A 14,437-nucleotide genomic window follows, 5' to 3' on the forward strand; every position below is an offset into this window, starting at 1 on the left:
GGAAAGTGAATTACATACAGACTTTATGTACGGATTTTTTCTGTATATAAAATTCATATATAAAGTTTAGCATGTTAGAATGGAAAAATTTGTGAAAACCAACATCCGTATATAATGGTGTATATAATCTGTATGTAATTAAAAATAATAATTATTAAAGATAAAATCTAAAAATTCTTTTCCCTCTTTTATGGTCACCCTTTCCCACTACTTTCCAAAATCTAAAAATTTTACATTTTTTCCCTCTCTTACAGTCACCCTTTTCCGTCAATTTATAAAATCTAAAAATTTTACAAATTCCATTCAAAATTAATCAATAATCTTAGTCACTATTCTAAGTTCTCTCAAAGTACGAACCCTAGGTTTCTTCTCCTTTCTTGACGCATCAGTGCTCCCCTATAGACCAGTCATTGTCGCACCTTCTCTAGAGATATACGAAGCCTTCCGAGCTCACTCACTGATATACAAAGCCCAAGTCTGACTCCCTCTTGCTCACTCTCAGTTCAGCCCCTCCTGTTGCCTACATTCTCGTTCACTCTCAACTCAGTCTGTCATTCACTACCGCTGGTTCGTGTTCACTCACAGTGTTCATCGCTTGGGCTCTCGCTGATGAAGATCGTTCTTCCTACTTCTTGACACACAGAGTTCGTTCATTGTTCATTGATGTGGTAAGTCATGTTCTTCGTTCATCATTAAATCCCTAAATTCATAAAACCCGAAAACCCTAATTCCTCTCTTCTTTTCTTTCTTTCGTTCACTCACGTGAAAGCATTTATGCGGGCTTGAGCTTTGTTGTCTAGATCGGAGGCCAACACATGTAGTTGGCCTTTCGGGGTAGGGTTTATAATGACCCAATTTTAAAAACTTAAAAAAAAGACCCTCTTTTTCTAGGGTTCTCCATCACAAATCAGAACCAAACAACATCCTACTCTGTTTGACTACTCTGCTTGACTCCTCTGCTTGATTATGTATGTATGCAGTATGAAGGTGCAGCCAATGAGGGTGGTAGAGGACCGAGTATTTGGGATACCTTCACTCACAAATATCCAGGTAAATATATATGATTCTGATTTTCTCTTATGGTTATACTGAAGATCTTTTCCAAAATTTATATAATTATTGATATATAGTAATTAACATGCAAAAAAGGTAGAAGACAGAAGCAGTGAGGATGTTGCAGTTGACTCGTATCACAACTACAAGGTATTGTCGATTCAAAGTTTTTGTTTCTTTTGATGTAATTTATCAACTATCATCACTAATGAAAAGTAGCGCTGAAAGCTTATCAGATATTTGCATCATATAATATGAAATAAAGTGTTGCTTTTGTAAATTTCATTTCTTATCACGATTATTGCTACACCTAATGATTACCATTAAGAGCTTGTTTATCAAACTCTAGATAAATATATTTAGAACATTCTATCCAAATTAAATGATTATTTATTACTTAGACTAGACTGCTGCTTCTCCATTTTATTTCCAATCTTCAGAACCAACTCCCGTTTCTCCTCCTTCATCTCAGCCAGTATTCCAGCCCGGTTTCCCGTTTTTTAGTTTCCCATTAGCCGTCCCTGCCTTCCTGAATTCCTTCGTCAAATGCTCCTAGCCGTGCCAAAACAAATTAAGGTGGGGCCCTCCATTTCTTGTCTTCTTCTTTTATCTCAACTAGACGTGCTCGATCTTTGCTGCCATGGCCGTGTGTCTCTTCATGGTTCCAGTAGCCACCGTGTGCTACTGCTTCACTTTGCTGGACCGTGAAGACTCCAACATGGGTGGCTGCACTTTCCATTTCCGTGCTCTCCTCTTAGCTGTTACAGCCCTCTGCTGTATTTTTCAGCAACATGCTTCTTTCTTTCTCTCCACATTAGCCGTCTTCTTTTATTCCAGCAGTCACCGTGAAGTTCTCAACAAAGCTGCTGCCTTTGCTTCCAGAAACAGCCGTATGTGCTTTTCTTCCAACCAATGAATCTCCCAGCTCAACCGTGCACCATTCCCACAACTCCGTAACGTGTGCTCCTTCCTCAGTTGGATGTTTGCCTTCCTTTTCACCTGCTGGACCAATCTGTGATCTTGACCTCTCTTCCCAGCTGGACCGTGGTGTTCTTCTTCCAAAGTGTTGTTGCTGCTGGTGTTGGTGATGTTGTTGCTATCTTCATTCAAGCTGGACCGTGGTGTTCTTCTTCCAGCTGCTCCAACAAGAATTTAACTCTTCTCCATTCTAAGACACCAACCGTAGCCTCCTCATCTCCCTTCACACATCCGTAGCAACCCCTTCAATCAAGGTCGTGGAGAACCTTGTTGCTGCCTGGATCAGTTGTGAGCGTGAAGATGTTGCTTGCTGGACTTGAATCACTGTTGGACCGCTTCTTCCATCCAACTATGTGCTCTCGGTGGCTGCTGGATTCTTCTACTGGAATGCTGGACTGCTTCCATGACACCACACTGCTGGACTGTGAACTATAGCTTGAAGGTTTGCTGTTGTTGCTACACGTGATGCTTTGCTCAAGTACCGTGTGTTTTTCCATCCTTCCAGCCAGCAGCACTCCTTCACCATGTGGCAGCCGTGGGCTCTTTTCTGGATGTCCATGCCTTGCTGTTGGATCATATGCAGCTGCTGTCTTTAGCTCCTAGCTAACGTGTGCTGCCTTGGACGTGATGTAGCTTCTTCTTCCACCTTCCTCCGTCAACCAGTGGCAGCTGGACTTCAAGGCTCCACTTGGACCAAGCAGCTGGATGTGCTTTAACGTCTTTGTGTGCAGGACGTGTGGTGTATTGGATTTCAAACCAATAATTGTGCTTTAAGAGAAAGGACTGAATGACTTGCTATTTCTTTCACGTGTAGCCCATGAAGCATTTTCATTCCCTTTTTTTATTCTCAATTGTGGACCATTATCTTTTTCTTCCAGCAATGAATCACTTTCTTTCTCAAAAATAAAACCACCTCCTCCTAAGCAAATGAGTGCAGTGTACGGTGCTGCTTCTTGTATTCCTTTTACCACTTCTTCATTTTTAAAAGAAGCTTCTCCAATCAAGCTAATTTCCTCTAGTATTTTTGTTCCTCAATCCTTCCATAGTATCTAAACATGCTTGTTGTTGCCGCTGCTTATATTACTGTTTTTATGATGGAATGAATACTACATTAGAATTTTTTTTTCCTGATAAAAGAACAAGTTAAGGAAGAATTGGTTTTTTATGGTATATGATTTGTTGATTTTGTTTCTTTTGCATAGGTTTGACATACTTATACATTAACTTGGATTATTGTCTTCAATGACAAAATTCACTGTGTTGCAGAAACTTGACAATGAGGTGGAAGGAAATACATTCCAAAACAGTGACTTTGACGAAGTTTGAGTATCAGCTTGATCCGTTGCCAAGTACTCCAATTCTGTTTGTGAATATTTTGTATAGATAAATTAGTTACAAAAATGTAATGTTCTCATTCTTTTTTGTTCATAAATTTTGAGTGTAATTGTTCACTCCTGAAGATGAAAGTGGTTTGAGATATCCATGTAATGAATAAATGATTATGCTAACATGTCATCCATGTTATGTCAGTTTATACAAGTTTGCCATCACTTGCACTTCATTTTATGATCACTACAAGAAAATTGCATTTTATATACTGATTATTATATACGGATTTGAATCCGTATATAATAAAAATATTACATATGGATATTATATACGGATTCGTTATATACAGATATTATATACGGATTTATTATATACGGATTTTATATACGGATTTATAATTAATTAATAAATAAATAAAATTAAGTTATTTTAAGTCGTCAACCCTTTCTTTTTTTTCTCACTAGCGCTGCAACCATTTCTTGTTTGGAAAAAGGGTCGAGGCACTCCCACCACCAAACCTATTCTTCTTTCTCTTTCACTTCAACCCTTCCTAAATCAGTGTTCTGGTCGTGGTTCTCTCTCGTCGAGCCCTCCTTCCCCTTTTGTGGAGCCTCGGTTCTCTTTCGTTGAGCTTTCGTAGGTCGCGCATTGAAACCCTAATTTTCCCTCATTCGAACCATGATTGTGCGGCCTTGGTACCATGGTTAATTGGTAAGTAATGTTTAATTCTCATTGAGCTAAATTTTTGAATTGCAAAAACCCTAATCCTCTTTTTCTCTCATCCATTTTCGATTTATGCAATTCCTCGCGTGATAAGGTTCTATTTCTTCCCCGCAAAGCTATTTTGCACGAATTTCTTTTTTCTACATTTATTTTCTCTTGTTAATCACCCAAGATTTAAAGCTTTTGTTGCACTAAAAAACAGATACTTTTCGTGCTTGCGTTTTGATTTTCGCAATGGCCTCCAAAGCTCCTAGATCGAGGATTGGTCACGAGAGTAGAGCCAAACTGCCAAAGGTTAGTTTGCGTGTTCATCTTCTTCATAGTCGTCTCTCGGCTTTTTAATTTGTTTTTGTTTTTTGTTTGGATAATTCCGGCTTTGAATGATACTGCTGTTACTGGTTGAGAAATTAAAAAGAAACTTATTAATAATTATTTAAATAACACTTGTGGTGATTGAAATTGACTAATAAGAAAAGAACGGTAACAGAAAGAATAGTAAATATTTTATTCTTTTTCTATGAAATCTATTTTCAAGTTTTTTGTCCTTTTCATTTGGCACAGAAAGAAGCAAGACATAATCGACAGGCACTGTAGAAGATTGTAGTTACAGACATGCCGGCTTGAGCATTGGTATTCTTAGTAATGAATAGGAAACCATAATTTGTGGAATTCATATTCAGAGCTCAAAGATATGCATAAATAACAACTTGGTAACCATAACAGGTTTGTAATAAGCTGCATATCAGTTCATAGTTGAAACTGAAGATGGGGGAAGCTACAGAGAGGTATTCTTGCTTTTTCTCTCACAAGTTTGAGATACCAATTATATTGCTGTATTCAAAATATACATTTTCTGAGTCCCTTTGACCTTTGGGATGTGGTTGAGTTGATCAGGTATGCAGTGGTGACAGGAGCAAATAAAGGGATTGGATTAGAGATAGTAAGGCAGTTAGCTTCAGAAGGAATAAAGGTGGTACTCACTGCAACGAATGAAGAGAGGGGTCTTCAAGCATTGGAGACACTCAAAGCCTCTGGTCTTTCTCATCTACTGTTGTTTCATCAGCTAGATGTGGCTCATGCTGCAAGTGTAGCTGCTTTTGCAGCTTTTATCAAATCCAAATTTGGTAAACTTGATATTCTGGTAAAATCAGACGTTCATGCTTCTCTCTTTTGTTTGTTCTAAGTTCAAGTTTGTCTCATAAATCTTCCGTGCTTAAGCTTCACTGAATGAAAACTTTAAAGACAAAATTATTTTATTATAGTTTTTAAGATGGTATCAGTATAATCTAAAACTTGTTTTGTCGTGCCTCTCTTATCTTCTGCTATCATATTACTCACTAATATCAAGAAGTATGCTTGAGATCTTATATTTATTAGAGATAAAATAAATTTATTATATATAAATGGAAACAAATCAAATTTTTCCAAGTTTGTTTCATTAAGACGTTTGAATATTTCTTATTATTTCTCTTTCTAACTTTTCATGAAAATCTCATCTCCAACCAAAGTCTTCTGTTTTTTGCTCATTTGTTAAACGAATTCATTGGGTTTGTATAAAAATTGTTCAAACCTGTTGGTGTGTGCATTAACCATTACTTTTAATGATACTTTTAAGACAGTAGAGGCACTAGAGGTTAAAAAGAGATTTCATTGAATCAATTTGACAGATTCCTTTTACATCTAGTCATCATTTGATTAAGATAAATTTTTGTAATGGCTTGAAGGGAATCAATTCTTTACAAATGGTAACCTTTTGTTTTAGCATGTTTCAATATGAAATGTTGTTCTATGCAGGTTAACAACATTTACAAATGCTATATATATTTTGTTTCCCAGATATATTTATCTATGGTTTGGTTAATATCTTAAAAGGAGTTATATAATTTACAATGTGTGAATTGACTTGCAGATAAGATACTGGACAAAAGCAATGGAGATGTGGCTATAGATACATATCACCGTTATAAGGTATATGATTTCTTCAAAGTAGTATTTTATTAAGTCATTCTTAAGATATGATAAATTAATTCTTACTATATCTTGAGTATTGTGTTTGTTTTTAGTTTATTCTATTTTAATCGTTGATGCAATATAATAACATTTACATTATACATAAATTTACAGGAAGATGCTAAATTTATGAAGAATATGAACTTGGATTCATACAGATTCTCGATTTCTTGGTCCAGGATTCTACCAAGTAAGTCAAATGCTGAACAATGTCATCAACGAACTATTGGCTAATGGTAAGGTTCAAACTCAGATTTCTTTTATCTCATCACATTCTTCTGTTATCAATGGTGGTATATGACAATTAAATATGAACATTTGTAGGTATAAAACCACTGGTAACTCTTTTCCATTGGGATCTTCACCAAACTTTAGAAGATGAATACGGTGGCTTCCTAAGTCCTCTCATAATGTGAGTTTTGATTCCAAAGTATTAATTACTTTACTCTTGGAAAATTCAATAGCTAGTTTTGTTGATCAAACACCTGTATCATACTGGATTGAACTTCATTAAACTTTTCTTTGTCATTGCAGGTTGGAAAAGCTATAACAAAAGATGATAAAGCTCAAACATAATTGTTCTGGTTGTGATTACAAGTTGCTAAATTAGTATTGAAGTCCAAAGTGTTATTACTACAGAGAGGTATATGATTCAAATGCTACATAAATATTTTATTGTATTAGTTGGTTAAAATCTTGTTTAATATATATTTGTATAGTGTGGATGCAGGGCATATATATTTATTGTATGGGATGTTAGTCATGATTGATATATTGTTATATATATTACATTTATTACACCTCTAACAGTAGAAGTACAACTAACAATGGAAATTCAAAATCAAATGCAGACAGTTTAGATGCATTGAGAAAGGATCCTGAAGCTGTCACCTCTAACAGTAGAAGTACACAATTCCTTTTTTTGATGTTTTGGTCACTCAATTGTATGGAACTAGTAATTAGAGGAAAAAAATTAATAAGAGTAAATGCATATTGTTGCAGTGACTGCAAAAATGTTTGTCCACTTGATTAGTATGCCAGAATCAATTGATGTCTGATTCACAAGAAATGAAAAACTTGTCAATTTCCAAATTCAAAACGATAGAATTTATAAACACACCCTAATGCCTATTATTTCGAAATTATAAAAAACTAATCAATCAATTTGTGGAAATTAGTTAATTCAGATGTTAAAACGTTTTTAACTTCTACATCTGACTTTTACTGCATGACATCACTAAAATGATAGCATTCTATTTTTCAAGAGTTGAAATATTACTTGTACTTTTAATGTTTTTTCATTTCACAATTTAAGGGGGCTAAAATCCATTGGTTTGGAGAAGTTTGTTGCTTGTTAATATAATAAAAGAACTCCATCGGTACAGTTTTTGATTGGGTTATACCTTTTAGTATTAAATAAAAAAAATCAGGGTGGGTTATTACTTCTATAAGTTTTGCCACATGTACCTGTTTGTATGTTGAATTGGAGACTGATGCAAGCTGATTGAAATTGGATGTAATTTAACATGTTGTTATTTATACTAATTGTTGTTTTGTTTTTCAAACAAGAGTACATAATATCAACTACAAAACCTAGACCCTGCTGTTACACATTTTTACTATATTAAATGAAAGTGTTTCATTTACTCTTGGAAACTGTTGCCAAAACTTCCTTTTACTTCATACACAATATATATATATATATATATATATATATATATATATATATATATATATATATATATATATATATATATATATATATATATATATATATATATATATATATATATATATATATATATATATATATATATATATATATATATATATATATATATATAGACACACAAACACCTGGAAATTTGTTTTTTATAAGATGCAAATTTAATGAATCTAACACTTGAATTTCATGATATTTATACTAGTGATTATTTATTTTAAATTTTACATAATTTACATATTTATAAATGTATTACTTAATAAAAAAATTTAAAGACTTTTAAATATTATATTAAGTAATGTGACTATTTTCTAAATATTGAAATTATAATTTTATAAAGTTATATATATACATACGAGTGAGATAGAATTCAGCATCAAGAGTGTTTACTAACCAACAGTGAAAGAAAAAATCTGTCTAATTGTAGAGATTAATTATGAAAGTAAGCCAAATGTTGAAATTTAGTATGTTTTGTGGAGGTTAACAATGTAAACTAAGAATGATTTGTCGGATAATATATATTCTGAGTGGTTTTTGCAATTTTCCTATGCAATGATTAAAAAGTAATTGGTGACAGTAGATTCTTCAAAGTATGTTGTTGTGGAGGGAGAGGAAGGTCCTGTAGAAGGGCACTTTGATAGTTAATGTTTGGTTTAGAAAGTGTAATATGAATAGTACGTAGGAATGCATATGCAAGTGGCTGAAACTCTGTTTATAAAGGAAAGTTTATAAACACCTTAATCAATTTATGTGCCCAAACCACCTTAATCAATTTTCTACTACTCTCTTGTTAATCTGTCATACAGAAATCTCTTTTTATATATAATAGTTCTATATTAGCATTCTCATTTTTGTATCTTTTACTTTTCTCTCATGCTGTTTTCAACATTCACTAGTGAGAAGCATAGTAGTATGATAAAACTCGCTGTTGAGTTTGGAATATCATGCAATTACAAATAACCCCATATGTCTTTCTCCATTATATGTAATCCTCATGGATCCTGTGTGACTTCGTTGTTGATTTCTCCATCCTTTTGTAATATAAACTGATCAACTTGTGGAATGCCATGTCCCATTTTTCCTACTTAAGCGAAAACACTTTTTTTCCAAAGTCTATCTCCAAAGTTCAAGTTTAAAGTTAATGTAGGATTTGCTGAATATGTAAAAGCAGTAAAAAGGTTCTCTATTTATAATGATCAAGAATGCAAAATAAGGAAACAAAATAAAGGGTAATAAGGGATATAATCATATAATCCCTGATCTCGAGCTATATATCTAACCATATATCTTGAATATTAGCCATGCATACTTTTCTAGTTATACAGTATCATATCTATAACATTCCCCCTCTAGATGGAGTATATATCATGAAACTTGTAATAGGGTATCATATCTTTAGCACTCCTCTCTTAAATTTCAATTTGATTATTCCTTGTTCTCCTTGGTCAAGTTCCAATGATCATTGAGGAAATAAAAGTGTAGTTCTTTAACAGTTACAATGATATGGCATATAAAATGACCGAATCAATTAATCATGCATTGCACTGCATACATAATGTTTCAACATTGAAGATTTGGTTTACAATAGTTTGCCATGCTATTTAACATCTCTCATCTGTACAATCAAAATTAAAATTCAAATTGACGACCTTATGAAGTCGGGTAAATGCCTGTTGAAAGATGCCATGCCATTTACTTGCTGTAAGAAAAAGAAGTTTGTGCAATCCTAGATGCATTATTTTCTTAAATTTAATTTTGGTCAGTGCTCATCCTTTTTTTGGTTCTATGAATTTGTTTTATAAAATTATAAAACAATTTTTAATGTGTACATCTATGGGAAATAAGCATTTCATATTTCCCAACTTTAAAGCTTAGGCCCTTACAATATGGTTTCATAGGTGCTATAAACATCTATTACTGGAAAGATGATGAGTGTTAATCTATCATTCATGAGCGTCTTGCAAATTATTGACTGATTCTTGCTACAGAAATGCTTGAGAGGGAGAAAAGTTGTCAGAACAAAACAGTCTAAACTACGAGAGAAATTTCTTAGCATCTATGGGGAGAACTGTCAGAATTTAGACAGGTGAAATTGGATTGTTTACTCTGAATTGTTGCATGACATCTATTTGCTTCCTTTCACTCGGTTTCTCAAAAAATTATTTATTTATTTAGTGTAGTCTGACCCAAACTCTGCACTATTAAAACTGAAGTTAATGCCACTTTATTTGCATTCAGGAATGCTTTTGGTCCAGATTCAGATTTCCTCCGTCAGTTCCTCTATTTCTTTAATGCAGTGGCAAAAATAGCAGTGGTGCTGCTATCCAGGAGCTGGATTTGTCCAGCAACTTTTTCAACGGGACACTTCCAAATTCTTTGCTCGAGAACTTGGCAGCAGCTGCTGCAGTTGGAGGAAGTTTGGTGTCTTTGAATGTTAGTAATAACAGCTTCATAGGTCATATTCATACTAAATTTGATAGGAAGTGTTATGTTCTATTTAATTTATCCTTCACTAATAATTTATTTCAAAAGTCATATATATGTTGATTAATAGTGTTGGTGAATATGAATTAGGGATAAGTTGTATTATAGTGTATATACTGTAAGGTCTGCTTGTATATTGTGCATGGGAAACTGCTATAAACAGGGTATTTATTTAGCTCTTCTGAAACCATTATATACGGATTTATCCGTATATAAGTTATATCAGGATTTATCCATATATAACTTATATACGAAAATTATATACGGATTTATCCGTATATAAGTTATATACGGATAAATCCGTATATAAATTTAGCTACGACAGTATTATATACGGATTTTTGTCCGTATATAATCCGTATATAAACACGTATTATATACGGATTTCGGGTCCTATATACGGATTTTTGCTGTATGTAATACGATTTTTTCTTGTAGTGGATTTTGTAGTAGTTTATGATAAAGGCAAATCATCTTGGTACATGTTGATTTAGTTATTTAATATGTAAAAAAATAATAATTATATTGTAATGTCAAAGAAGATCAATTTGTCCTTAAATTATACAAAATATGATTGAGATATTTTTTACATATCTAACAACTAAATCATAATTTTTACTTTTACCAAGACTTTTTAATCACTATATTATCACCCATTTATATTGTAAGTTTCTTTGTTTTAAAGCTTTTTATTTTTACAAATAAATTTTTTTTCTCTATTGTATGTTACATACGGATTTATCCGTATGTAAAAAAAATATTTTTTTGATATATTATATACAGATATTATATACGGATTTATCCGTATATAATTTAGCTACGATGATTTTATATACGGATTTTTGTCCATATATAAATCATATGTAACCAAGTGTTATATACGGATTTTGGGTCTTATATACAGATTTTGGTTGTATGTAATTAAACTTTTTCTTGTAGTGGATGAAAGAAAGCATAGGTCTTAAATATAAGATGTAAAAGCAAATTCCATATATGAGAGTTTCACAAGACTACATTGATTCCCCAACAACAATACAAGGTTTAGTTCACCATATTCATGGTGAAACTAGATGAATAATAATGAAAGAATGAAAGATAAAACTCTAGAAAGGTGAAGAGGTAGCCTGAGCATCCAAGATCCTCCTTCAAAGGGTGGAAGAGAGAGTGTTTGCTTCGTCCCAGCCAAAGATACAAACCCTAGGAAACCCTAAAGCTTATATACTATTCGTAAATTACAGAAAAATTAGGCCCAAGCCCATAAAAGTGCCGCTCAACGGTAAGTGCGCGAGCTCGATTCTTCCCCTCAGCGGCCATTTTGTCCCTCAGCGGATCCAACGTGACTTCCTGAGTGCCGCTCAGCGGTAAACTGCCGCTCAGCGGTAAACTGCCGCTCAGCGGTGGTTGCGGCTTCTCTTTTTGCACTTTTTAATGTCTTTTCTGATTCCATTCCTATCCTTCTTCACTTCTTTCACCAAATTCACCTTAAAACCTGCATAAAACACTGAAATCAAGCATAAACCTGTCCAGCTCTCTTATTTCTAAAAATATAACCAAAAGCATGATTTCAAGATAGTTTCTAAGTATAAAGGTTGCTTTTAGTATCAATTTTAAGCATAAAAATAATAGTTTTTCAACTGTTATCACTCATCCTTCGTAAAACATTCAGTGGAGGTGTCAATCCGTTGTGCGTTTAAGGGGAAGTAAGTTTCATCTCTTGGGGTAACAAGAGAGGTGTAGTAACCTTAAACTGCATTATTTTCTTTGTGAATGTAGCACTTTGTTGGTTTGTGATAGTGAAACGTTAATTCTCATATGAAATTAACAACTAGATGTAGCATCTGTGTGATTCGAACCAGTATAAAAATCAGTTGTGCAATTTTCTCTCTTTCTTATTCTCTTATTTGTTGAAATTATTGTTAAGGAATTTATTTTATACGATAAAATTATTAAATGTATTATTTGCGATAAAAAACCAATTCACGTCCTTTTTGTTTGTTTACACTCTTAACTATTCCGCTACACTGTTCTAACAAAATATGTGTTGTGAGATTCTTTATGATGAAATATGCTATTGTATTGAAATGTGGTATTTTTGTAATTGTATGATAGATATTTTATTATGGCAAAATAATGTTTAAATCTATATATAGTTATATGAAAAATCATTTATTATGGTCATAGAATAAATTTTAAAATAAAAACACATTAACTTCAGAGTTAAACAAGCTAAACTACATCTGTAAAAAAAATTAATTTAAAAGTTAATGATGAATAGTTAATTCTACTTAAAATTGACCTTCAAAAACCGTTTATAATAACAAATTAATATCCATAATTTTAAAGTTTCATAAGTGTTGGATGCAAATTCAACACTAAAAACTTTTTAAAGTTAGCTTTTTTTGGCAGAGTCAGTTTGTGCTCTCTAATTATAACTCAGAATAACTTTGAACTAGAACGGTAATTAATAAAAACTACAATGATACCAAATTATACTAGAATCAGATTACAAGTACATTTTTTTAAACAATCTCATCATTATAATCTCTGGAAACGGACTTTCTAATCTTTCTGTCAACATGACTGGTATTCTAAAATTTGAAAATTGTAGTACTAGACATTCATATTCGAACCACATGAGCAAACCCTACCAACCATGTATACCACTTTTTCTATCTTCACGACACTAAAAACAAACAATATAACACTATAACCAAGTAAACAATCTTCGCACACTCCCTAGAAGGAAACATTCAAATTGGAAACAGTGTGACACAGGATAAGTAACTAAACGAAAAACTATTTTAATTTAACTCAAAAGTAGTGGGAAACATAAATGTTGTATTCAATGGTAGACCTCGTTTTTGGATCAAGAAAAATGGTATTAGTCTCTGCATATCCCGTGGCAAATCTGAACACTCCAGTGCCTCCAATTACCGGAATCTCCCTGATGTTTTGGGTGATGCGGTTCCTCCCCAACACAGTGATGGTGCTCCCATTGTACTTCCCTTCGGTTAACACGAAGTTCAGAACCACCAACAAGATAAACTCCCTCTGCGACGTTCCTGCAACCAAACCCTCGATTCTTCCCACCACCTTGGAGGTTGGCTCCGGTCCCACTGTCAAGGCGGTGTCCATGAACCCCACCGTGCCGAATAAGGTGCTGGAGTTGTACTTGGGTACAGGCGGAACCACAAAGACGGAGGTGGGGTTGCTTCCGGCGAACCTCTCGTGGAAGTAGAAGCGGAAATGGCTAAAACTGAGTTTTTCCTTTAAACCTAATGCCTTGGGGTCTGGTGAACCTACGAAACCTGTGTTTGTGACTTGGGCTGTGGTGAAAGTGAGGGTGCTGCAGAAGATGAGAAGGGTGAGAATGAGGAATTGGGTAGCCATAGTTGATGAAGATTGTTCTTGTGGCAATGGTGTGAGAATATGGAATGAAGAGAGAAAGAACTGCATGAGGGATAATTTTGATTCCATGTTTATTTATATATCAAAACTTAACTCGGATCATATTTGGGTTAATATTAATTTAAGTGTTTAACATCAAATGTCAATCTTAATATTATACATAATTAAAATTGTAAAAAATTAAATCACAGTATATTTTAAAGTAATGGTATCCTTATTAATATAATAATATATATAAAATCTATATTGAATAAAAATATCAATAAATAATTATTAAAAAACCTTATGATTTCGAAAATTATAGGAAATTTTAATCCATGACACAAATTTAATCTATCATCAAAATACTTCTCACGAATTTTTAAAACCTAAATAAGACAATTATATGCTTAAATAATCCGAAATAAATTTTTGTGGGAATTATGGGAATTATGGGAATTATAATTAAAAGTAATAAATTGAGCAAATATACAAGCGGGTGTGACTTTTAAGGTGTTTTGATAAGGAAAAAATAAATAAATTCACACCTATAATTATTATTTGTAGTAAAATGGTGAAAATAAAAGTTAATTTTTGTATTTGTAAAAAAATAAATAACGAATAATTGTGTTAAATAAGTGTAAAAATCTTTTATGTGTCAAATGTTTCATTGTGCACTAGTAAAAAATGACGTTTTAAACTCGGACATTATGCCTCGGTTTCGACGGAACCGAAGTCTATCAAAACGCG

At 33.1% G+C, this 14,437-nt stretch overlaps 1 protein-coding gene and 2 long non-coding RNA genes across 6 annotated transcripts; 2 read left to right on the forward strand and 1 right to left on the reverse strand.

Moving 5' to 3' along the window:
* Positions 1-562: 562 nt before the first annotated feature.
* Positions 563-1,292, forward strand: LOC108347386 (uncharacterized). Its single transcript, XR_001833879.2, has 3 exons — positions 563-668; positions 981-1,050; positions 1,150-1,292. It is a non-coding gene; the product is annotated as an uncharacterized LOC108347386 (long non-coding RNA).
* Positions 1,293-3,818: 2,526 nt separating this feature from the next.
* Positions 3,819-10,475, forward strand: LOC128194090 (uncharacterized). 4 transcript variants are annotated; one of them, XR_008245397.1, is made up of 9 exons: positions 3,819-4,177; positions 4,286-4,377; positions 4,978-5,207; positions 5,993-6,051; positions 6,208-6,329; positions 6,418-6,505; positions 6,628-6,736; positions 9,805-9,902; positions 10,055-10,475. It is a non-coding gene; the product is annotated as an uncharacterized LOC128194090 (long non-coding RNA). The 4 variants fall into 4 exon arrangements; XR_008245395.1 differs by having other exon boundaries at positions 3,819-4,071; positions 4,178-4,377; XR_008245394.1 differs by having other exon boundaries at positions 3,819-4,071.
* A 2,286-nt stretch (positions 10,476-12,761) lies between these two features.
* On the reverse strand, positions 12,762-13,755 carry LOC108347384 (dirigent protein 22). Its single transcript, XM_017586586.2, has one exon. The coding sequence runs from the start codon at positions 13,688-13,690 to the stop codon at positions 13,112-13,114; it is 579 nt and encodes a 192-aa protein (XP_017442075.1). The 5' UTR covers positions 13,691-13,755; the 3' UTR covers positions 12,762-13,111.
* Between the last annotated feature and the right edge of the window lie 682 nt (positions 13,756-14,437).

Source organism: Vigna angularis, chromosome 9 (genome assembly GCF_016808095.1).
Source record: "Vigna angularis cultivar LongXiaoDou No.4 chromosome 9, ASM1680809v1, whole genome shotgun sequence".
Taxonomy (NCBI): Eukaryota; Viridiplantae; Streptophyta; class Magnoliopsida; order Fabales; family Fabaceae; genus Vigna; species Vigna angularis.